Genomic DNA, 23,828 nt, shown 5'->3' with positions numbered 1-23,828 from the left:
GGTGTCATCTGTTTCTGTCTCCTCCCAGGCTGCCCCAAATTTAATAAGCAGATCAAAGAGCCTTCTTCCAACTGGAGTGAAGATGCCTCTCAGCTGCTGTGTGAATATTCATGTGGTGGCCAGAGCAGGGGTGCTGAGCCCGCAGAATGGAGAAATGGAGTGCAAAGTGGCTCACTGAGAGAGAAAACTTTCAGGGTTTCAGGGTCAGAGGGGACTTGCTGAGTCCTGCTGTGACTAGGGTCTGAACTGACTGTAGTTCTCTCATCTGCCAGGCTCTTCAGAGGAGTCCAGGGAAAGTTCTCCTGGAGCAAGCCCTAGCGCTTGGGGAAATGCGTCTGCATGCCCCCAAGAGAAGAAGCCCTTGTCTCAGGAGGGGAGCTTCTCCTCTGGGCTCTGGCCCCCTGCTGCTATGCTTTCAGACTCCATGGCTGTAAGTACTGTGCGTCTCCCATGGGGTGGGGGCTTCTGCGGGAGTTTGGGAAGCTCAAACTTGGGTGGGGAAGAGGGACAGGGAATCAGGCCCTCTCCATCAACAGGAAGCCCCGGTGTTCTGGTCTAGTCAAGTGCTTCCCCATCCGCTGCCAGCCTCTCAGCCCCCACCAGCCTTTGAACCTAGGCTACAGACCTCTGCAGAGGGACTGCCTCCCCCAGAACTATCCAGGCAGAGGGGCTTCCTCCTTGGTTAGAGTCCTGGCTGACTCTCCCCACACCCCACCCCAGGTTCCCCACCCCTTCTGGCCCAGGATCACACAGCTTCAAGGAGCAGCTTTGATCCTACAGGGGCTGAAGGGGAGGGGGCATCCACATCGGGCTTAGGGACCTATTGTCTACACGGGTTTTGAATTTGATCACCAGTCTGGGGCAGTCTGGGAGGGATTCCACACCCCCAGGGCCTTTTCTGGGGAGTGGATTTGTGTTCACAGAACTAGAAGAATTTATCTTTCATGACAGGAGAATGGAGTGGGGAGGAAGCCTATTCCTGGGAACGAAGTCTGCTTCAGGGGAGGTCCCTGTGACCCCAGGGCAGCCCCCTGATAGGCAGGAGAGAGACTTGGAAACCTTTGGTGGAGTTAAGGGACTACTGATCAGTGACCTTTGGACCCACCTCAAAGTGGGAGAGGAGTGTGGGAGGAGGAGCTGGCCTCTCTGTTAGCTGGCCCCTGGTATGTTTTGGGGCCAGAAAGATGGGGGAGGAGAATTGGGTCCTGTTTGGAGTGTTGGTCAAGGGAGCTGGGGGTGAGAGGAGGTTAAGATGGGCATCCTCATAAATGCAACTTAGTCACTGGCACCAGAGATGCTGCACATGTGCTGTTTGGGAAGGCAGGGGTGGCTCCTGCTTTATTCCTCATTTCTGATTCCAGGGTCACACAGTGCACATGGTCTCCCCACTCCTGGTCTTAACATTCCCACTCCTATCACCCAGCCAGACCCCTGTCCTGCCCTGCTATAAACTAGTCACTGACTTGCCAGCAGTCCCGGCCTCCCTGGAGGGGATGAGGCCCTCCTATGGGAAGGGATCATTAGAGCAGGGATGGGCTCTGACATATCTCAGTGACTTACAGGGCCCATAAAGCTGCCTGCCCAGGCCCAGCCGCCTGAGCCCTGCCTCATCCTCCTTCCTCTTATTCTGCACAGTGTCCCTGAGTGTCCTGCATTGCAGTCCCGGCGCATCCTCTAACGCAGGGCATGAACTTGGGCAACTTTTCTACTCCTTTTTGATTGCAACTTCCTCATCTATAAAGTGGGGATGCTAATCTCTGCCCTGCTGACCTCTGACAATAAACAATTATTGGGAAGCTGCTGTGAGCCAGCACTTGCCCAGCCCAGACTTTCACAACCGGCCTCATGGTGCCTGGGTGTAGTGCCTGGCCCGTTGCGGATGTGGAGATGAATCACAGGTCTCCTCCTCTGGGGCTTCTCACACGCATGGCACTTTCTGGAACAGGACGGAGGTAGTGGGAAAGCTCAAGGGCTTTGAGGTCAGACAACCCTGGCGTCACTTCTGGCTCCACCCACTTGCTTTGTGATGTCAGCCAGGCCTCGGTTTCCCTCATCTGTAAAATGAAAATCATACACCTATCTTCCTCATACGTTGCTGTGAGAATTCAACCTGAAGAGGACTGTGCCAGGGCTGGCCAATTAGCACAGGTCACCGTGACCTCTAAGTGGAGGTCCCTTTACCTGGATTAAAACCTACCCAAGGCAGGTGTGCATGTGTCAAGGGCAGGTGGGGGAGGGACCCTGAGCTTGGCTCTGGGAGGGGCCCTGGCCCTGGCACATCCGAGCTTTTCCTGGACTCCCAAGACCTGGGGAGGGATGAGCAAGGCTGAGTGGCAAGGCGGGAAGCTCCAGCTGCATGGTCCCAGCAATGTAAGATTTGAATTCAGGCCCTCCTGGGGCTCTGATTGGCATGGGGTGGAGACACAAAGGAACAGGACTCTGAACTTCTGGTGTCCCTAGGTCAGAGGAAGGCCAGGTACATACCCCTACACAGAAAACTGCCTGCTGTGTGCAAGGGTGAGGTGGGCAGACAGCATATACAACAGAAGCTGAGAAAGGGCTTTGGAGCAGCACTGCCCTGGGCTCACATCCCACCCCCAGGGCTCACCCTTCACCTCTCTCAGCCTCAGTGTCCTGATCAGGAAAATGGGGACAAAGACAGCACTTCTCTCACATGGGAATGGTTAGGACTCAACTAGATGATGTGGGTAGAGGGCCTGGTAGAGGTCCAGGCAAGCAGTAAGTGCTCAGTAAACCCGAGCTATCATTACTAGCTGTTCAGGGCAACAATGGCATATGCCCCTGGTATTACAGAGCCCAGAGGAGGGGCATCTAACCCAGCCAGTGAGCGGGAAATTGGGGAAGGCCCCCAGGAGGAGATGAGACCCGAACTGAGTAGTAGAAGACAAGTAGATGTTAATTAACCCAAAAAGGAAAGGGAAATCCAGGCAGAGGAAACAGTAAGAAAAGCCATAGATAGGAGTATTCTTCCACTAGGGGGAGGTATCAGCGAACAAACCCCCACAGGTTGAAGGGGCTGTAAGACCAGAGAAGAGGCTGACGCGTGCAGCTTGAACTCCATAGAGGTTTACTGAGGGGCTCTTACCTACAGAAGCTTGCCCTGGGCAGCTGCAGGATGCATAGATCTTCCCCTGCTTTGTGTTTAGAAGGGCTGGTTTATAGAGGCAATGGGGAAGGGTCTACGCGCAGGAAAGAGCAACCACTTCATGTGCAATGGGGCAGAGGCTGACCTTGGAGTGTTATTGCTGAATGGGGTGAGGAACCTTGCCCCAGGGAACAATGTTAATTGTTTCTCTCTGGATGTTATCTCAGGAGTACTTGGGTGTCAAAGAAAGGGAGTGTAAAGGTGATTCAACAGTCAGCTGAATTTGACAAGATGGTATTATTGCTCTCACTCACAAACAAGCATCCAGTGAGAGATGAGACTCTGAGATGGGACTGGAGAGGTGTTAAGTCTTGTTTGTTGGGATTAGAAGGTTGGACTGATCTTTTCTTTGATGAGGGGTGAATATCAAGATCCTGATATATAGGCCAGGAAGTATCCTCAGAGAGGGTCTCGACCCTAGAAAGAGCCAGGGATCCTCAACTACTTCTTTGAGTTACAGAAGAAGAAGAAATGACCACCAGGGTTGCCCAGCATGAAAAGAGCGGAGCTGGGATTTGAGCCCTAGCCTCCTGCCCATCCCCATGCTCTTTCCATGCATTCTCATCCCCCTAAGACATGCACACACCTCCCTCCCGTTGGGACTGCCAGCCTCATCTCCCCTTGCTTTCTCCATCCTCAGAGTGCCTTTGATTAGCAGATAATTCAGGAAAAAGTTCACGGAGACTCCAGCTTTCATGTCTCTGGATGTTGAGATTAAACCGTGTGCAGAACAAAGTTTAATCAATAGCCTGGGTGCCACCACTCCCCAGCCTGGATCACTGCCATATTCTAGCAAAGACAAGAAAGCTCCTTTTCTGCCAGCATCTGTCGAAGCAATTTCCCTCATCTTCAAACTTACCTTATTTTTCTGGTCTGTAGAGAGAATCCTGGGGGAGCAGAAAGAGGGCAACAAAGAGAGAGATGGGGGCTGTCATGGGGGCAGGGTAGGGGCCTCCTTAGAATGGGTGGGTGGAAACTTCTGTACCCTGAACATTTTGAAATAATAACAGCATAAGAAGTGTGGAACAATCCAGCAATGGAGATGACATATGATCTGTTCCCGCCCTGCAGAGAGTTCAGGAACACCCGCCCCTGGCTGCCCCCTCCCTCTCAGCGTCTCAGCCACAGGGGCCCAGGCTCACACCAGCAGGAGCTGGGGGCCAAGTTTCTGTGGACTTTCCAAGTATGTTCCTTTACATTCTGGTTTTGTGGTGGAAGGACCCCTAAAGAGGTTGATGAGGGTGGAACCTGGTGGGGAGAAAAAGGCAGGCTTGGGGGAAAAGGGACCATTCCCTTCTCAGTTAATACTGTGGGAACATGAAGAGAACAGGCTTACTCAGGTGTGTGTGTGTGTTTTAACTTCTTTTCATCTGATTATCCAGACAGTATCTACTCATTATAGAATACATGTAGAATACAATAGAGTGGAAAGAAGCAGGGGCCAAAGTACCAATAATGGTATCTCCCAGAGGCAACCATTTTACAATTTGACAGATTTTTAGGAAAATAGTCACCTATTTTACCTTAACCCATTTGTTAATTTTTCTGTCTTGCTTTTCAGTCTTTATCTACATGCAGAACACTGTTGACATAGTGAACAACTTAGTGTCCTGCTTTTCAGTCTTCTCTTTTCAAGGTAAACGTGAGTCCATGTCACCTCACAGCCTTTGCAACTGTCATTTTGTGATTCCATAGTGTACCCAGGTGTGTCATCAGCTTACTTCCCATTGAAAATAACACTGCAGGGAATACCTTCCCACTGGAGGGGCAGGGCCACAGGCTGGGGAAGGAACCCAGGGGTCCCAGCTCCTCATTGAGCAGAACTACTGTTGGTTCATGAGAGTAGTTTGGAGGTGGGTAAGGATTAAGGCAAGAGCTTTGTGAGAGACCCCCTCCAAGAGACCCTCAGAGGCTAGCTGGAGAACCGAGCCTGAGGTTCTAACGCTTTGATCTCTGATGTGTCTGTAATATAGGAAAGCTGTGTGTGAGTCTGTGTGGGTATTTCTGTGTAGATTTGCAGGGTAGAGAGGGTGTAAGGATGTGGGTGCCTCCTGGGGTGTGCACAGCAGCACTTCTACTGTCCCTGCTCTTCTGGCAGCCCAGGGACCTTTGCAGCTCAGTTCTTCCTCTGCTGTCCAACTGTACATCATTCCATACTGCCCTAATGTTTCTTCTGCAGCTGTGAGGATGGCACCATTTAATGAGTAAAATAGCATTTAGAAAGTTGAAAAACAACTCTTTAGATCCCCCCATGCCTGATACCCAGAACCTTCAGGAGACTCCCAGACACTTGCCACCAGGTGCAACCTATTAACCTCTAAACTACTCTCCCTTAGATATCATATCTCTCCTAGGTGCTGCTTAGATAAGATAGTGAAAATGTGTCAATGAGTCTTCTAAAGACCCAGCCCTAGCCACTTCCTTCAGGTGTGGCCCTGGCTTCCCCATTCCCCAGGCAGGGAGGGAGGTGTCAGCGCGGCAGCTGGAAGCTGAGATTGAGCAAGGCTGTAAAGGTAACTCACCTTCTGCCTATTAAAGGCTTACACGTGGGTATATGTGGGATGGTTAGATCAATCTGCCTTGCCCTCTCCCTTATGGCAACTGAGGACGGTGGAGGACAGTGGCTCTGTCATAGCAAGTAACCCCACAGTTAACCCTGAAGTGTGGCTAGAGTTTAGTGAGACGTATGTGGGATGGGTAGAGGGACCTGTAGTCACAGAGGGGCTCTATTTTAATGTTCTGCTCTCACCATCTTGAAATTCTTAACAATTTTGAATAAAGGGCTCTGCATTGTCATTTTGTAGCAGGGGGAGCCCTGACGTGCAGTCTCCTGGGGCTGGCCAGGAAGCAGCTGGACAATGGAGCCAAAGAGAATACCCCATGGACCAGCAGTCCTTTGTGGAGCCCTCGACTGGCTCAGGTTTTGCTTTTTCATAGGAAAAGTTCCCTTGCTAGAAACTTAAAGCACTGGTGCCATGCTGCTGCCACCTCTGCCCTGGAAGGGGCTCCCTCAGCCTGGCAGAGTTAGACTTGTGGGTCTGCCCCTGGGCCTCCAGAGCACTGCCAGCTCCTGGCAGCACTGCCGAACAGCCTGCTGTGTGGCACATGGGCCTCTGAGGTCCTATGCCTTGTGTGCTGCCCACCAGAGTGCTGTCACTACCTGGGTGTGTTGTCTGGCAGTGCTGGGTGCCAGCAGCTGGGTGCTTGCCACACTGTGGCTCGGATTGACAGCACCCTCTGGCCCTTCTCTGCAGACTTCTGCCTCTACTATCTGGCCTCTCTCTGTGTCTCACACTGCTTCTCATAAAAAGATATGAGAAGTCCCCGGCAGTGGCCCTGCAAGACCGTGCAGGAGCACAGCCAAAGCAGAACGGGGCATACAGGGTGGCCTCTCGCTGGTCATGGTGCCTGCTGGCACTCTTTTCTGAACTAGTTGCTGCTCTGAGGAGCTGTAATATGGCTTCTTGGTGCTTCTCATCATCACCACCATTATGATCACGCTCAGTTCATTGGGCAACCTCTTCATCTATACCCTAAGGGGCAAAAGTCTGGACCTGAAGTTTCAGTACTCTGCATTGGGAACAGCTGGAATCTTCTTGCCAAGACCTTGGGAGGCACAGGCTGGGGACATCTACATGAGCTGGGGGCATCCAGAGTTGAAAGAGGGCATATTCATGCGTGAAAGGTGCATGGTTGGAATTCTAGGGATTTTACTCTCCTGCCTCACAGGTTTCACAGCCTGTGCAGCTTGGATGCTATAAGGGGGTTGAGTCCCTGGAAACAGGGACACTTTCCCAATCTCCCCACATAATTCACAGGACAGGTCTGGAGCAGGCAGGGACTATGTCCATAATGTGCAAATTCCTAGCAGCACCAGGACAGAGCATGGGATTCTAATTTTTCCACCTCTCCCATGGTTCCTGGATCTGTCAAGTCGTGGACGTTCTCACTGCCTCCCTAGGCAAGGTCGGACCTCCTGTGTGCTTCCAGTTCAAACCAGCGACGGTCTGAACTGTTGAGGCAGACAACGATCCATGCAGATTTTGGGTCCAGTGTTAACACATCCTGGAGATGGGGTCGGATCCTGAGTGGAGGCTGCAGTGCGGGATGCGGCTGCTGGAGGGAGCGGAGGTCGTTGGGAGTTTCAGCACCACGCTGTGGACAGCACCCTGGAGGTGACTGCGGAAGCCCGGGAGGGTCGGTGACAGCCCCGCTCCCCCACCGCCACCTTCATGCTTGGAAGCGAGGCGCAGGGGCGGGCCAGGAGGGCCGGGCGCGGAGCCCTCCAGCCCTGGAGGCTGTGTGGAGCTCGGAGCCTGGGCTCAGGGGACGGCTGGAGAGGAGGGGGAGGGAAAGCGAGAAGAGCGAGAGGCGGGGCCGGAGCCGAGTTAGCGGGGAGGCTGGCGCTCCGGACCGCGGAGCCGAGAAGGAAGGCGGAGGCCCGGTCGCCCGCGAGCCTCCTGCCTTTCGGTTTGCTAGCAGTTCCAGGGGAGACGCTGGCTCCAGCTCCCGCTGGTATCCTCGGACATCCGCAGGCCCAGGTGTGCAGCCTCTACCTCCTGCCCCAGAGTAAACGGAAAGATAAGGGCGCCTCTTAGGTGTCGAAGGGCTGTTTCAGGGGAGGCAGGCAGAGCAGTCCGCCTGCGCTGACCTCATGGCAGCGCGGAGCTTTAGCGACTGTTTCCAGGAACCACATAAATGGCCCTCTACAGGGTTCAGATTACATGCCTTTTGGGAGTGGAGCCTCCTCCCATCCAGCCAGGGCCTCTCTGCAGCCTTCCTCTCCCGGGTGCCGCCAGGGGTCGCTGTGAGGCGCCCCGTCCCAATGTGACCAAGGAGCTGAGGGGGCCAGAGCAGAGAGAATGGTACTTGAGGTGGGCAGCAATTTATGGCCCTTGGAAGGCAAGGGCAGGTGGTGTGGGCGCCCTGGACAGGTCCCTGTCCCTTCTCCCTGGGCCAAGATGAGGCCCTGGGCTCCCACTAAACGTGACTCCATCTATACACGGTGCCTGATCTCCAGAGCTCAAATTCAAGGCCCATCACACCCACCTGTCCAGCTCATCTCTGACCATGTCCATGCCACAAGCAGTCCCTGGCAGCAGGTCCAGGTTCCTGGCTATTTCCATCTTCTGGAATTTTTTATTCCATAAACTTGGAACACCTTTCCTTATCAAGCTTGTACATCCCTTCAGACATAAAAAGACCTCCAACCATTGGCATCTCCCCTGCTCCGGGCCCTGGTGCAGGCTCCCTTCTCTTATGGCAGACATCATTCTGTGTGGGTCTCTCATTTCAGCCCTGGTCAATGTCTGCCACCCCCGAGCACTGAGCTTCCTCGGGTGGGAAACCAGGTGGCTTCTCCCACAGCAATAGTACCCAGGGGTACATGCTAGGAGCTCCACAAATACTTGCCAGTAAATGAGCCTTGTCTTGCCTTACTCACTGTGGGTGGCCTGCACTGAGGAAAGGGGGTTCCCACAGGCCAGTGGCTCAGGGCCACCCACGGAGGCCCTGCATGAAACGAGTGTCCCCAGGACCCAGACTCTGATGCCAATCCAGGCTTATCTGGTCGCAGGATGTATCAGCAGTGTTATGAAAATGACATGGTGGGCAGATCCTCAGGCTCTCAGGGCATTCTGAGTTTATTTTACAGGTAGGACCACAGACCCAGAGATGGGGCTTTATTTTCTCCCAAATCATACAGCAAGGTAGGGGAAGGCCAATGTCTGTTGGAGGCCATTGAGAGGACCTGATTACCGACTGACCCTCGAGCTGGACCTGGGCAGCTGGAGGCTCTTCACCTCCTTCACTGTCCTTGGAATGTGTGTTTGGCTGCTTGCCTTCCCTGCACTAGAAGCTGCCCAAGGACACAGCCTTGGAGAGTCACCTGTTGTTGAGACCATTGGACAGTATACATGACTGAACCCAGGTAAGGCTTCTCTATAAACTTTTAAGATTCTCATCAGCAGGTACAGAGATCTCATCTTATGGCCACAGAAGAGGACCCTCTGATGTAAATTCCTTGCTCACTAAGCCTACCACCTACCAGTCCAGAGTGGCCTACCTCTTGATTTGGTCTCTCCCTGCTGTCATACGGGGGCTGGTTTCAGTTATATCCAGTAAGCTTCTGAACTTGCAAACTAACAATGTCAGATTTTTTTAAGACAGGAATGTATCAAGGAAACTCACCTTCCACATCCAGAAAGTACAATCTTATAGAGACCCAGGAGATAGCCAAAAAACACACTTCCCAAACTTAGCCCTAGTCTCCCAGTCCTGGGCCAGGTGTTGATCAAGTGTAACTACCTCTATTTCCAAGGTCTGGGTGAACAGCAGGATCAATCTATTGGTTATCCCTGCCAGGTGGTGCTTAGCTTGGATTGGTCCAGCCCCTGCCTGGTGCATGAAGGACTCACACTAGCAGAACCCGCACCGCAGAGCACCAGGCCCAGGTGTAGGTACACCATCAGTGTGATATGGTGAAGCATAGATACTGCTGGCAGTTCCTCAGGTTAATCATGATGTCAACACATGATCCAGCAATTCTACTTCTAGTTATATACCCGAGAGAAGTAAAAACATGTTCACATGAAAACATGTACATGAATGTTCATAGCAGATTTATTCATAATAGCCACAGAGTGGAAACAATCCAAATGGCCATCAACTGAAGAATGAGTAAGTAAAATGTGGTATGTCCATATAGTGGAATATTACTCAGTCATAAAAAGTTAGAAAATTGTAATACAGGCTACAACATGGGTGAAACTTGAAAACATTTAGCTAAAAAGCAGTCATAAAAGACCACCTATTATATGATTCAATTTACATAAAGTGTCCAGAATTGGCAAATCTAGAGAAACACAAAGTAGATTAGCAGTTGCCTGGGCCTGGCATTGTTGGGGAGAAATGGGAGTGACTGCCAAGGGGTATGGGTTTTTGGTGGTGTTTTTTTGGTGTGTGGTCTATGTAGGGGGGCTCATGTCCCATCAAACATAGAGCCTGTGAATGGTTTGATAAGTGAAGTGGCCTTTCTGTTGCTTGGAAAAGGTGCCTTTTCCTAGGGGAGCCACCTCATGGCACAGGCTGGGCCCTTGTGGGATACTGGAGGCCCCAAATTGGTTCTGGCTCAAGGCAGAGTTTGGGGAGGTTTAGAGGCAGCCACAGGCCAGATCACAGAGGTCTTATAACTAGTACATCCCACTGACCACTCCACCAGCAGCGGAGGGACCCTGTCTGTGTGTAACCCACAGTCTCTTAAGATCAGTCACACCTGGTGGTCTATTTGCATATTTCATGTGTCATCTTTGGATAAGCCTCAGGTCCCCAGGCTGCTCCTGTCACTCACTGGGAGGAGAACCACCTTCTCAAAAGCTGGAGACTGGCCTGGAAAGGTCCATTCTCCTACTGAATATAATTATAACAGAATATTAATAGCTCCCAGTTACTGCCCACTTGGTATATGACTCTGCTAGGCACCATGCAAGCAAGTTATATGCATTGTTTAATCCTTTCAATAATCTATGAGGTATGTGCTCTGATGATGTCCAGTACACAGATGGGGCTGTTTAGAAGTTAAATCACTAGCTCAGATCACACAGTTATGGGAGGAAAGGCCAGGATTTGAACCCAGGCAATCTGACTTCGGTGTCTCTCACAGGCTCTCCTGGCCTTACAGGCGTTTTACTTGGTGGAGCTTTGAAACTCAACAGAGCATGGCCTGTCTGATCATCTCAAGACAAACCTCTGCGAAAGAATCCCATCAGGGTAGCAGGCCTGGGGAGACAGGCGCAGAGGTTCTGGATACATTCTGGCTGCTGCAGAGTGCTGAGAAGGGCTCCCTGCAAACTTCCAAGCTCCTCTCAGGGCTGGGCAGCCAGGAAGCAGTTCCTGTGCGGAGGTGCCACTGGAGGCTCTGGTCTGCATCAGCTCCTTTACAGATCTGTGGGTGGAAGATTGCCAGCAGCTGAGCTGGGCGTCCAGGGATAGCCCAGGCCCATGGGGGTCTAGGGTTAGGTGGGTGAGGAGTCGGGGGAGGCCTATTGGTCTCTGTGGAGCAGCCAGTGTGGACACTGCAGAGGAAGGAACCTACAGAGATCTGGGGTCTCCATCCTCCTTCCTGATGACAGCAGCCTGATGAGAACACGGCTTCCACCCTGGGGAGCTCGCCGCCCACTTTGGGAGGCGTGGCCCCTAGCTGGCTGACTTGGGGTACGGGGACCACACCTCTTTCTCCCTGGACACCAGGGCCAGCTCAGTGCCAGACACACAAGGAACGCAATATTTGCCAATGAACAAGTTCCATTTTTCCTTTTCCTATGCCTCAGTTTCCCCAGAGATGGTGTCCTGAACTGGGGAGAGCCTGGCTGTAGTGCGTGTTACTGCTTGGAAAGCTTCCGATGGCCGTGACTGTGCTAAGACCACTGACATTAGCCTGAGACACCTCGCTGGTTGTGCGCTTGCAGGGCCAGGATAACACTGGGACTGTAAAGACTGTTTTGTCCCATTTGTTCATTTTTATGGTGGAGTAACAGACCAGAGGGAATCAACGACTTGCTCCATGCCACGCGGCGAGGCAGTGGGAGAGCCAGGGATAGTGTTCTTCTAGGACCTGAACTGTCGGAGGACAGCCTCCTTCATGTCAAGGAATCCCGACCTCCTAGCAACCCACAGGACAACCACAGGAAAGGTCCTCCAACCTCGCACGGGGCCCCCCGGGAGGCCCAGCACCTGCCGCCCCCGAGTGCGCGGCGCTCTGCTTCTAGGTCTTGAGCACAAAGCAGGACAGATAGATTGGTTTTCCCTGCCGGAGCTGCCAAGCGCTGGTTGGCTTCGATTTGGGGCCGGGAGAGAGAGGGGCGCAGGGAACGCGGCCAACGCCCGCGCGAGGAACGCGGGGCCCAACCTGCAGCCGGCCGCGGGCGCCCCGTGAGTCCCCACCATCCCCGCTGCCCTTGGCTCGAAGGCTGGGCAAGTCCGCCTTTAAAATCTCGCTCCTCGCCCCGCGCGGAGGCCTCCCAGGCTCTGCTGCTTTATTACCGCCGTCGCTGACACCCTCGGTAGTCTTTTTACCGCTCTTGCACACTCCGTTTTGAAGGGCTGGTTTTCAAAAGAAATCATTTGCAAGCGGCCCTGTTGTGCCGAAAACAAGGTTAGGGGGTCTGGAGGCCCGAACACTCCCACATCCCTGAACTCGGGTTCTGCCTCCCTCACATTGCTGTTCCTTCTTAGTTGCCCATAATATCCAAACGTGGGGCTTTGGGACATTTACTCACCTGGTAAATTAGAGTCAATTTTAGTAGTTGATTTAGTAATTTAGTTAAATTAGATATATTAGAGTAAGATCTGGAAAAGGTCGCAACAACAAAAAAGCATGTTACTAAATGCAATGCCATTTGAGAGAACAAGCTGTCAACAAAAATAATACTCAATTCTCTGGAGGTGAAATTAATTAAAAACTTAAGAGGAGGGCAGAGCCAAGATGGCGGCGTGAGTAGAGTAGCGGAAATCTCCTCCCAAAACCACATATATCTATGAAAATATAACAAAGACAACTCTTCCTAGAATAAAGACCAGAGGACACAGGACAACATCCAAACCACATCCACACCTGCGAGAACCCAGCGCCTCGCGAAGGGGGTAAGATACAAGCCCCGACCCGGCAGGAGCCGAGCGCCCATCCCCGCAGCTCCCAGCGGGAGAAGAATAGGCAGAGCGGGAGGGAGACGGAGCCCAGGACTGCCGAACACCCAGCCCCCGCCATCCGGGCCAGAGCTCAGACACAGTGCGTGCGCGGGGCCCTGGATACCTGGGAAACAGGGCAGCAAGAACAGTGAGCGGGTACCGGAGGCCTGGTGCTGGAGGACATAAGAAAAGCAAGCGGCCATTTTTGTTGTTGTTGTTGTTGTTTTGTTGAGGTGAGTGCTTTTTGGAAGTCTTAAAGGGACAGGGAACCCAATACTAGGGAAACAGGGCAGCAAGACCGGTGAGCAGATGCCTGAGGCTGGCGCCAGAGAATAAAGAAAAACGAGCAGCCATTTTTTATTTATTTATTTATCTATTTATTTATTTTTGTGGTCATTGTTTTGTTTTGGCGGGTGCTTTTTGGAAGTCTTAAAGGGGCAGGGCAGGACACTTAATCCAGAGGTAGGGAATCCGGGGATCTCTGGGCACCCTAATCCCCTGGGCTGCAGGGAGCACGGAGGCCCCTTAGGGAGATAAATAGCCTCCCAGCCGCTCCTGCTCCAACGCGACTCCACCATTTTGGAGTAGCTGCCTGAGCCAGGCCACGCCCACAGCAACAGCGGAGACAAACTCCATAGCAGCCAGGTAGAAAGCAGAAGCCCTGTCTGCATGCAGCTGCCCAGCACAAGCCACTAGAGGTCGCTGTTCTCCCAGGAGAGGAGGGCCACAAACCAACAAGAAGGGAAGTTCTTCCAGCTGTCACTCATCCCAGCTCTTCAAACTATTCCTATCACCATGAAAAGACAAAATTACAGGCAAACCAAGATAACAGAGACTCCAGAGAAGGAGACAGACCTAACCAGTCTTCCTGACAAAGAATTCAAAATAAAAATCATAAACATGCTGACAGAGATGCAGAGAAATATGCAAGAGATATGGGATGAAGTCCGGAGAGAGATCACAGATGCCAGAAAGGAGATTACAGAAATGAAAGAAACTCTAGAAGGGTTTATAAGCAGAATGGATAAGATGCAAGAGGCCATTGATGGAATTGAAACCAGAGAATAGGAACGCATACAAGCTGACATAGAGAGAGATAAAAGGATCTCCAGGAATGAAACAATATTAAGAGAACTGTGACCAATCCAAAAGGAACAATATCCATATTATAGGGGTACCAGAAGAAGAAGAGAGAGGAAAAGGGATGGGAAGTATCTTGGAAGAAATAATTGCTGAAAACTTCCCCAAACTGGGGGAGGAAATAATCGAACAGACCACGGAAATACACAGAACCCCAACAGAAAGGGTCCAAGGAGGACAACACCAAGACACATAATAATTAAAATGGCAAAGATCAAGGACAAGGAAAGAGTTTTAAAGGCAGCTAGAGAGAAAAAGGTCACCTATAAAGGAAAACCCATCAGGCAAACATCAGACTTCTCAACAGAAACCCTACAGGCCAGAAGAGAATGGCATGATATATTTAATGCAATGAAACAGAAGGGCCTTGAACCAAGGATACTGTATCCAGCACGACTATCATTTAAATATGATGGCAGGATTAAACAATTCCCAGACAAGCAAAAGCTGAGGGAATTTGCTTCCCACAAAACAACTCTACAGGACATCTTACAGGGACTGCTCTAGATGGGAGCACTCCTAGAAAGAGCACAGAACAAAACACCCAACATAGGAAGAATGGAGGAGGAGGAATAAAAAGGGAAAGAAGAAAAGAATCTCCAGACAGTGTATATAACAGCTCAATAAGCGAGCTAAGTTAGGCAGTAAGATACTAAAGAGGCTAACCTTGAACCTTTGGTAACCACGAATTTAAAGCCTGCAATGGCAATAAGTACATATCTTTCAATAGTCACCCTAAATGTAAATGGACTGAATGCACCAATCAAAAGACACAGAGTAATAGAATGGATAAAAAAGCAAGACCCATCTATATGCTGCTTACAAGAAACTCACCTCAAACCCAAGGACATGTACAGACTAAAAGTCAAGGGATGGAAAAACATATTTCAGGCAAACAACAGCAAGAAGAAAGCAGGGGTTGCAGTACTAATATCAGACAAAATAGACCTCAAAACAAAGAAAGTAACAAGAGATAAAGAAGGACACTACATAATGATAAAGGGCTTAGTCCAACAAGAGGATATAACCATTCTAAATATATATGCACCCAACACAGGAGCACCAGCATATGTGAAACAAATACTAACAGAACTAAAGGAGGAAATAGACTGCAATGCATTCATTTTAGGAGACTTCAACACACCACTCACCCCAAAGGATAGATCCACTGGGCATAAAATAAGTAAGGACACAGAGGTACTGAACAACACAGTAGAGCAGATGGACCTAATAGACATCTATAGAACTCTACATCCAAAAGCAACAGGATATACATTCTTCTCAAGTGCACATGGAACATTCTCCAGAATAGACCACATACTAGCCCACAAAAAGAGCCTCAGCAAAATCCAAAATATTGAAATTCTACCAACCAACTTTTCAGACCACAAAGGTATAAAACTAGAAATAAATTCTACAAAGAAGACAAAAAGGCTCACAAACACATGGAGGCTTAACAACATGCTCCTAAATAATCAATGGATCAACGAACAAATTAAAATAGATCTCAAGGAATATATAGAAACAAATGACAACAATAACACAAAGCCCCAACGTCTGTGGGACGCAGTGAAAGCAGTCTTAAGAGGAAAGTATATAGCGATCCAGGCACACTTGAAGAAGCAAGAACAATCCCAAATGAATAGTCTAACATCACAATTATCGAAATTGGAAAAAGAAGAACAAATGAGGCCTAAAGTCAGCAGAAGGAGGGACATAATAAAGATCAGAGAAGAAATAAACAAAATTGAAAAGAATAAAACAATAGCAAAAATCAATGAAACCAAGAGCTGGTTCTTTGGGAAAATAAACAAAATAGATAAGCCTCTAGCCAAACTTATTAAGAGAAAAAGAGAATCATCACAAATCAACAGAATCACAAATGAGAACGGAAAAATCACGACAGACACCACAGAAATACAAAGAATTATTAAAGACTATGAAAACCTTTATGCCAACAAGCTGGAAAACCTAGAAGAAATGGACAACTTCCTAGAAAAATACAACCTTCCAAGACTGACCAAGGAAGAAACACAAAAGTTAAACAAACCAATTACGAGCAAAGAAATTGAAACGGTAATAAAAAAACTACCCAAGAACAAAACACCCGGGCCAGACGGATTTACCTCGGAATTTTATCAGACACACAGAGAAGACATAATACCCATTCTCCTTAAAGTTTTCGAAAAAATAGAAGAGGAGGGAATACTCCCAAACTCATTCTATGAAGCCAACATCACCCTAATACCAAAACCAGGCAAAGAACCCACCAAAAAAGAAAATTACAGACCAATATCCCTGATGAATGTAGATGCAAAAATACTTAATAAAATATTAGCAAACCGAATACAAAAGTATATTAAAAAGATCATACACCATGACCAAGTGGGATTCATCCCAGGGATGCAAGGATGGTACAACATTCGAAAATCCATCAACATCATCCACCACATCAACAAAAAGAAAGACAAAAACCACATGATCATCTCCATAGATGCTGAAAAAGCATTTGACAAAATTCAACATCCATTCATGGGAATAGAGGGCAAGTACCTCAACATAATAAAGGCCATATATCATAAACCCACAGCCAACATTATACTGAACAGCAAGAAGCTGAAAGCTTTTCCTCTGAGATCAGGAACTAGACAGGGATGCCCACTCTCCCCACTGCTATTTAACATAGTACTGGAGGTCCTAGCCACGGCAATCAGACAAAACAAAGAAATATAAGGAATCCAGATTGGTAAAGAAGAAGTTAAACTGTCACTATTTGCAGATGACATGATATTGTAGATAAAAAGCCCTAAAGACTCCACCCCAAAACTACTAGAACTGATATCGGAATACAGCAAGGTTGCAGGATACAAAATTAACACACAGAAATCTGTAGCTTTCCTATACACTAACAATGAACCAATAGAAAGAGAAATCAGGAAAACAATTCCATTCACAATTGCATCAGAAAGAATAAAATACCTAGGAATACATCTAACCAAAGAAGTGAATGACCTATACTCTGAAAACTACAAGTCACTCTTCAGAGAAATTAAAGGGGACGCTAACAAATGGAAACTCATGCCATGCTCGTGGCTAGGAAGAATTAATATTGTCAAAATGGCCATCCTGCCCAAAGCAATATACAGATTTGATGCAATCCCTATGAAACTACCAGCAACATTCTTCAATGAACTGGAACAAATAATTCAAAAATTCATATGGAAACACCAAAGACCCCGAATAGCCAAAGCAATCCTGAGAAAGAAGAATAAAGTAGGGGGGATCTCACTCCCCAACTTCAAGCTCTACTATAAAGCCATAGTTATCAAGACAATTTGGTACTGGCACAAAAACAGAGCCACAGACCAGTGGAACAGACTAGAGACTCCAGACATTTACCCAAACATATATATGGTCAATTAATATTTGATAAAGGAGCCATGGACATACAATGGTGAAATGACAGTCTCTTCAAGAGATGGTGCTGGCAAAACTGGACAGCTACATGTAGGAGAATGAAACTGGACCATTGTCTAACCCCATATACAAAAGTAATTTCAAAATGGATCAAAGACCTGAGTGTAAGCCATGAAACCATTAAACTCGTGGAAAAAAACATAGGCAAAAACCTCCTAGACATAAACATGAGTGACCTCTTCTTGAACATATCTCCCCGGGCAAGGAAAACAACAGCAAAAATGAACAAGTGGGATGATATTAAGCTGAAAAGCTTCTGTACAGCAAAAGACACCATCAATAGAACAAAAAGGAACCCTACAGTATGGGAGAATATATTCATAAATGACACACCCGATAAAGGCTTGACGTCCAAAATATATAAAGAGCTCACACGCCTCAACAAACAAAAATCAAATAATCCAATTAAAAAATGGGCAGAGGAACTGAACAGACAGTTCTCCAAAAAAGAAATACAGATGGCCAACAGACACATGAAAAGATGCTCCACATCATTAATTATCATAGAAATGCAAATTAAAACTACAATGAGGTATCACCTCACACCAGTAAGGATGGCTGCCATCCAAAAGACAAACAACAACAAATGTTGCGGAGGCTGTGGAGAAAGGGGAACCCTCCTACACTGCTGGTGGGAATATAAACGAGTTCAACCATTGTGGAAAGCAGTATGGAGGTTCATCAAAATGCTCAAAACACACTTACCATTTGACCCAGGAATTCCACTCCTAGGAATTTACCCTAAGAATGCAGCAATCAAGTTTGAGAAAGACCAATGCACCCCTATGTTTATCGCAGCACTATTTACAATAGCCAAGAATTGGAAACAACCTAAATGTCCATCGATAGATGAATGGATGAAGAAGATGTGGTACATATACACAATGGACTACTACTCAGCCATAAGAAGAGGGCAAATCCTACCATTTGCAGCAACATGGATGGAGCTGGAGGGTATAATGCTCAGTGAAATAAGCCAAGCGGAGAAAGAGAAATACCAAATGATTTCACTCATCTGTGGCGTATAAGAACAAAGGAAAAACTGAAGGAACAAAACAGCAGCAGAATCACAGAACCCAAGAATGGACTAACAGAGGATCAAAGCCTAATTTGGCTACCCAGAAAATGAACTAAGATACGATATGAAGAAGAACTTCCAACATCAGCACTCTCTGGAAGAGTCATACCAGAAGATGATCATCAAAAAACCGCAACAAAGATCCATGCACTGCTACAGCTGTAGATGCACTCATCCCACCGGTTCCTGGACTTGCCATTGGAATGAAGAAGGAGATATCTAAGCTGGCCTGTGCATACAGTAAAAGAACAAATTTGACTGGATCTACACTGTTGGAACTCAACCAAGAATTAGGAGAAGTGCAAGTTCTAGTGCTCCAAAATCTTACAACTACAGACTCTCTACTGTTAAAAGAACATATGGGATGTGAACAGTTCCCAGGAATGGGCTGTTTTAATTTGTCTGATTTCTCTCAGACTGTTCAAGTACAGTTGGACAATATCCATCATATCATAGACAAATTTTCACAAATGCCTAGGATGCCTAACTGGTTTCCTTGGCCTCACTGGAGATGGCTGGTAATTACAGATCTGCTTTGGTTATGTAACTGTATTCCTATTATGTTAATGTGTGTGTGCAATTTAATTAGTAGTTTAAAACCTATACATGCTTAAATTACTCTACAAAAAGATATGTCAAAGAAATAATCAATCTTCCCATGTTTTCTTCCATCTGCTACCTCTATAGCTTTTCTTCTTCCTTTCTAATTACAACACTTAAATAGAATTTGTGCCTCATATCGAATTTACCAAGTATCATAATTCCTCCAAGTGCTAAAGATACCTCAAGACAAATGCTGGGCATAGAAGCTACAGGGCATAAATCTGCAAAGAAGTAAAAAGCTAACCTTTTCAAACAATATGGCTTCTCTCTCACTTACCAACTTTACATCTCCCTGTATGGCCCCGGAAGATGACTGGTTAGCCAGAGACGGATAAGATTCCTCAAGGGAGGAACAACCAAAGACAGGCACAGTCGCAGGGGGGCCATCAGGTGAGAAATTGGGGATCAACAGAGGTGAGGCTTAGAACCTCACTCCCCCTGTTCTGAGAGAAATCTTCTGCATCTGTGGATGTTTTATTGCCTTTGTCTAGCTTGGATTAACACATAGTCTACAGGCACACACCTGATCATCTACATTTGCTCTCTTACAACACTAAACTATGTTTTCTACCTTTATCTTGTATCTACCTACCACTTCAGCATTTTATTAAAAATAATAATAATAAAGGGAGAAATGTGGTATCCACATATAAATCAAGTATAAAAACCAAATGAGTATTCATATTTGAACTGATTGTTTATAGTTCATAATGCATGAGCAAAACCGAAGGTTTCTGTGATGACTGCCCTTGTACTGTTCACCATGTAACTTGTTCACTATGCAAGAATTTGTTCACCATGTAAGAACTTGTTCATTATGCTTCAGAAGATTGTAGACTGTTGAGAATTAGGCTTGGTGTTGATTAATGATTGTGCATTGAGTCCCCTATACAGAATTTTATTGTTGTTAACAACCATTTGATCAATAAATATAAGATATGCCCTCTCAAAAAAAAAAAAATACAGCATGGGCAGTTAAATTTGAATTTCAAAAAAAAAAAAAACTTAGAGGAGATGCCAGAACACTTAACCTAGCACATTTAAAGAAGCAGAGGGACTCTAAATTCCTAGCTGTATTGATACATATAATCCAAACCGAAAGCTATGGAGTGCAGGCTTTTGCTTTGCCAAGCAGGGTTGGAGGGTGCTCCTGTCTCGGCTCGCATCCCCTTCCCTGTGGGCCTCTGGGCTGCCTGCCATCTGCGCGAGGTGAGTGGGCCTTGAGCTGTGGTGGGGCAGGACCACCATCTGTCAGTCACACACAAGACCTCCCTGAGCCAGTGCTCTGATGAATGTGCCCCCAGCTCTGTCTGGGTGTACCCTCTGGGCAGTGTAATAACTGAGGCTGCCCAGGAGCACCAGGTTCCTCTGAAAACTTCATATTCGTGGGGATGTGGGTCAGGACCAGTCCCTGAAGCCAGAGGTGGATTGTTGCCCCCAGGAGCCTCGTGTGCACTGGGTCAGTGACAGGGAACAGGGAAGAAGAGAATTTCCTTCATGCTGTTCAGTCCTTTGATGTTAAAAAAAGAAACATCTTTAGAACTTCAGATTATTTTGGCCTTAATGGGAACTGGGAACCAAATCTGTTTTAATTTTTCAGCACCTGTCACAATAGCTGGAGTCCTTTAAACTGGACTGTCTCAGTGTGGCAGCACTGGCCCCTTATTACTGATGCCACTTTTTTATTCTTACAACTGTGCAGTGTGGGTGGTGTCACCCCACTTTATATATGTGGAACACAAGTCTCAGAGGGGTACAGTGACTTGTCTAATGCTACCCAGCTAGCGCTGGTTGAGCCAGCCTTCTGACCCAGGTCTGTCTGATGCCAGAGCCTCTTTCCTTTGCCCTCTCCACTTCCCCAGGCTAGACAGTCAGGTACTCACTCTGCATGCAGTTTCTGGGCCTATCTCCCAGTTAATCAGGAACCAGTGGTTTTTTTTTTTTACCTGCAAATCCTCAGTTGAATTCATCCACGATATGATTCTACCATATTAAAAAATGCTAATAAAAGTGATGACCATAGATGGTGGGCCAATCACAGGACTTTTTTCAAAACTGCCTTATTCAAATATAACTCACATAGAATAAACCACATATTTAAAGTGTGTAATTTGATAAGTTTTGGTGAGTATACATCACAAAACCATCACTGCACTTGAGAGTGAGCATATATATTCTTCACCCCCAAACATTCCTCAGTGTCCTTTGTAATTGTGCCTTGTCCCTTTTCCCATTCCACATTCCCAAGGAATCAGTTATATGATTTCTGTCACTGTTGACTGCTTTGCATTTTCTAGAGTTTTTTTATAGATGTTATCATAGTATGTACTCTCTTTTTATTTGGTTTCTTTCATTCAGCATAATTATTTTGAGGTTCGTCTATGTTGATGTGTATATCAAAAGTTTTTTTTTCTGAATACTATTCCATTGCATGGATGTATCACAGTTTGTTTATCTGTCTGCTGATAGACCTTTGGATTTGCTTCCTCTTTAGAACTGTTACCTATAAAGCTGCTGTGAATGATTGTCCCTTGGGTATAAATACTTAGGCCTGGAATGCCTGATCATCTGGTTGGCGTATGTTTAGCTTTTTAAGAAACTGTCAAACTTTTCCAGAATGGCTGTCCCATTTTACATTTCTACCAGTAGTGTATGAGATTTCCATATCTTTTGTGAGCATTTGTAACTTCTGCTTTTGTATTTTCAGCATTTTGTTTTTAAGACAAAATGAGAAAAGGCTTTCTTGTTACATAAAGCTTGATTATATTTGCATTTGTAAATGAATTAAGTGAAAAAATTAATAATCACCTGTAATCTCACCACCCCAATGCTTCTGCTGTGTTTTCCTTCTTAATGTTTTTCTTTACATACCTACAACCACAGACCTAATATAGAATGTATCACAATTTAGCAATTTCTCTATTAGATACTTAGATTGTTTCTAATTATCTTAGTATTTAAAATGACTCTGTTAGGAGCATGATGCTAAGTAAATTCTTTTGCTTTGGTTACTTAGTACATTTTGATTTAGTATATTTTGATTTGGTTTAGTAGTGGAATTAATTCATTCTTAGTGGAATTACTGGGGTCAAAGGTATGAAGGTTAAGCTTCTTGGTACATACTGTCACAGAACCAATAGACTCTATATATACATACATACACATATGCCCCAGTCAAGTTGACATAAAGTTAGCCATCACAGGAGTGAATTACTGGTACATGCTGCAGCGGGATGAACCCTGAAAACATGATGCTAAGTCAGAGAAGACAGTCACGAAAGACCACATATTGTATAATTCTATTTATCTGAAATGTCCAGAGGAGGCAAATCTATAGAGACAGAAAGTAGATTAGTGGTTGCCTAGGGTGGGAGTGTGGGAGCATTTGGAGGTGATGACTAAGGCGTGCAGAACTTTTTGGGGGAGGGGGCAATGGAAATGTTCTAAATTTGCCATGGTAGTGGTTGCACAACTCTGTGAATATAATAAAAGCCACTGAATTGTATGCTTTAAATGGATGAATGGTATGGTATGTGAATTACATCTCAGTAACACTGCTAAGAAAACGGTAGTCACTCATTTTAGCCAAAAGAGGGTGCATTTGGTACATTGTGGTTGGTAGCACAGTGACCTTGTTTTCCTGCTTAGATTAAATTATACAGTGACCTTATTTTGTCTCGTTCTATTATGGTCTCAGTGTAACCTTATCTGAGGTTGGTATTCTGTGATTGTTTGTGTCCTGCATGAGAAGAAAATGACATGGCTGTGAATGTCAGACCAGTCAGTAGCAACACTGAAGTGAAGTGTAGCAACACTAACGGAAGTCAGATCGGTTCCAGATGTCAGGGGCTGCTTTTTTCTTCCTCAAGGGAACTGGGAACTTCAGCAGGGCCCTCAGAGACCCACAGGAATATGAGTAAATACACTTGGAAAGTCCATAGAGGCTCTGGTCCCAACCTGCCACTGGTGTGAGCCTGGGCTGCTGCCCCTGGGACCCTGGGAGGGGAGCCGCTGGCTGAGAAGAACATGCACCATCTGTATTGCAGGGATTTTTTTTTTCACTTTTTTTTGAAGGTTTTTTTTGTTGTTGTTGTTATCATTAATTCACTATTACATGAAGAACATTATGTTTACTAGGCTCTCCCCTACCCCGAGTCCCCCCCCACAAACCCCATTACAGTCACTGTCCATCAGCATAGTAAGATGTTGTAGAATCACTACTTGTCTTCTCTGTGTTGCACAGCCCTCCCCTTTCCCCCACCCACCACATTATATATGCCAATCATAACACCCCCTTTCTTCTTCCCCACCCTTATCCCTCCCTACCCTCCCATTCTCCCCAGTCTCTTTCCCTTTGGTAACTATTAGTCCATTCTTGGGTTCTGTGAGTTTGCCGCTGTTTTGTTCCTTCAGTTTTTCTTTTGTTCTTACACTCCACAGATGAGTGAAATCATTTGGTACTTGTCTTTCTCCACTTGGCTTATTTCACTGAGCATAATACCCTCTAGCTCCATCCATGTTGTTGCAAATTGTAGGATTTGCTTTCTTCTTATGGCTGAATAATATTCCATTGTGTATATGTACCACATCTTCTTTATCCATTCATCTACTGATGGACACTTAGGTTGCTTCCATTTCTTGGCTATTGTAAATAGTGCTGCGATAAACATAGGGGTGCAT

At 46.9% G+C, this 23,828-nt stretch overlaps 1 protein-coding gene and 1 long non-coding RNA gene across 2 annotated transcripts; both read left to right on the top strand.

Annotated features, from left to right (window-relative positions):
* The first annotated feature begins 295 nt into the window (after nucleotides 1-295).
* LOC118925334 (collagen alpha-1(II) chain-like) lies at nucleotides 296-7,871 on the top strand. Its single transcript, XM_057501263.1, has 4 exons — nucleotides 296-430; nucleotides 4,728-4,802; nucleotides 5,971-6,086; nucleotides 7,207-7,871. The coding sequence occupies exons 3-4, from the start codon at nucleotides 6,047-6,049 to the stop codon at nucleotides 7,737-7,739; spliced, it is 573 nt and encodes a 190-aa protein (XP_057357246.1). The 5' UTR covers nucleotides 296-430; nucleotides 4,728-4,802; nucleotides 5,971-6,046; the 3' UTR covers nucleotides 7,740-7,871.
* A 37-nt stretch (nucleotides 7,872-7,908) lies between these two features.
* LOC130683535 (uncharacterized) lies at nucleotides 7,909-11,892 on the top strand. Its single transcript, XR_008997303.1, has 3 exons — nucleotides 7,909-8,274; nucleotides 8,871-9,095; nucleotides 10,827-11,892. It is a non-coding gene; the product is annotated as an uncharacterized LOC130683535 (long non-coding RNA).
* Nucleotides 11,893-23,828: the final 11,936 nt, after the last annotated feature.

Source organism: Manis pentadactyla, chromosome 4 (genome assembly GCF_030020395.1).
Source record: "Manis pentadactyla isolate mManPen7 chromosome 4, mManPen7.hap1, whole genome shotgun sequence".
Lineage (NCBI taxonomy): Eukaryota > Metazoa > Chordata > Mammalia > Pholidota > Manidae > Manis > Manis pentadactyla.
This window is presented reverse-complemented; position numbering and strand designations above follow the sequence as displayed.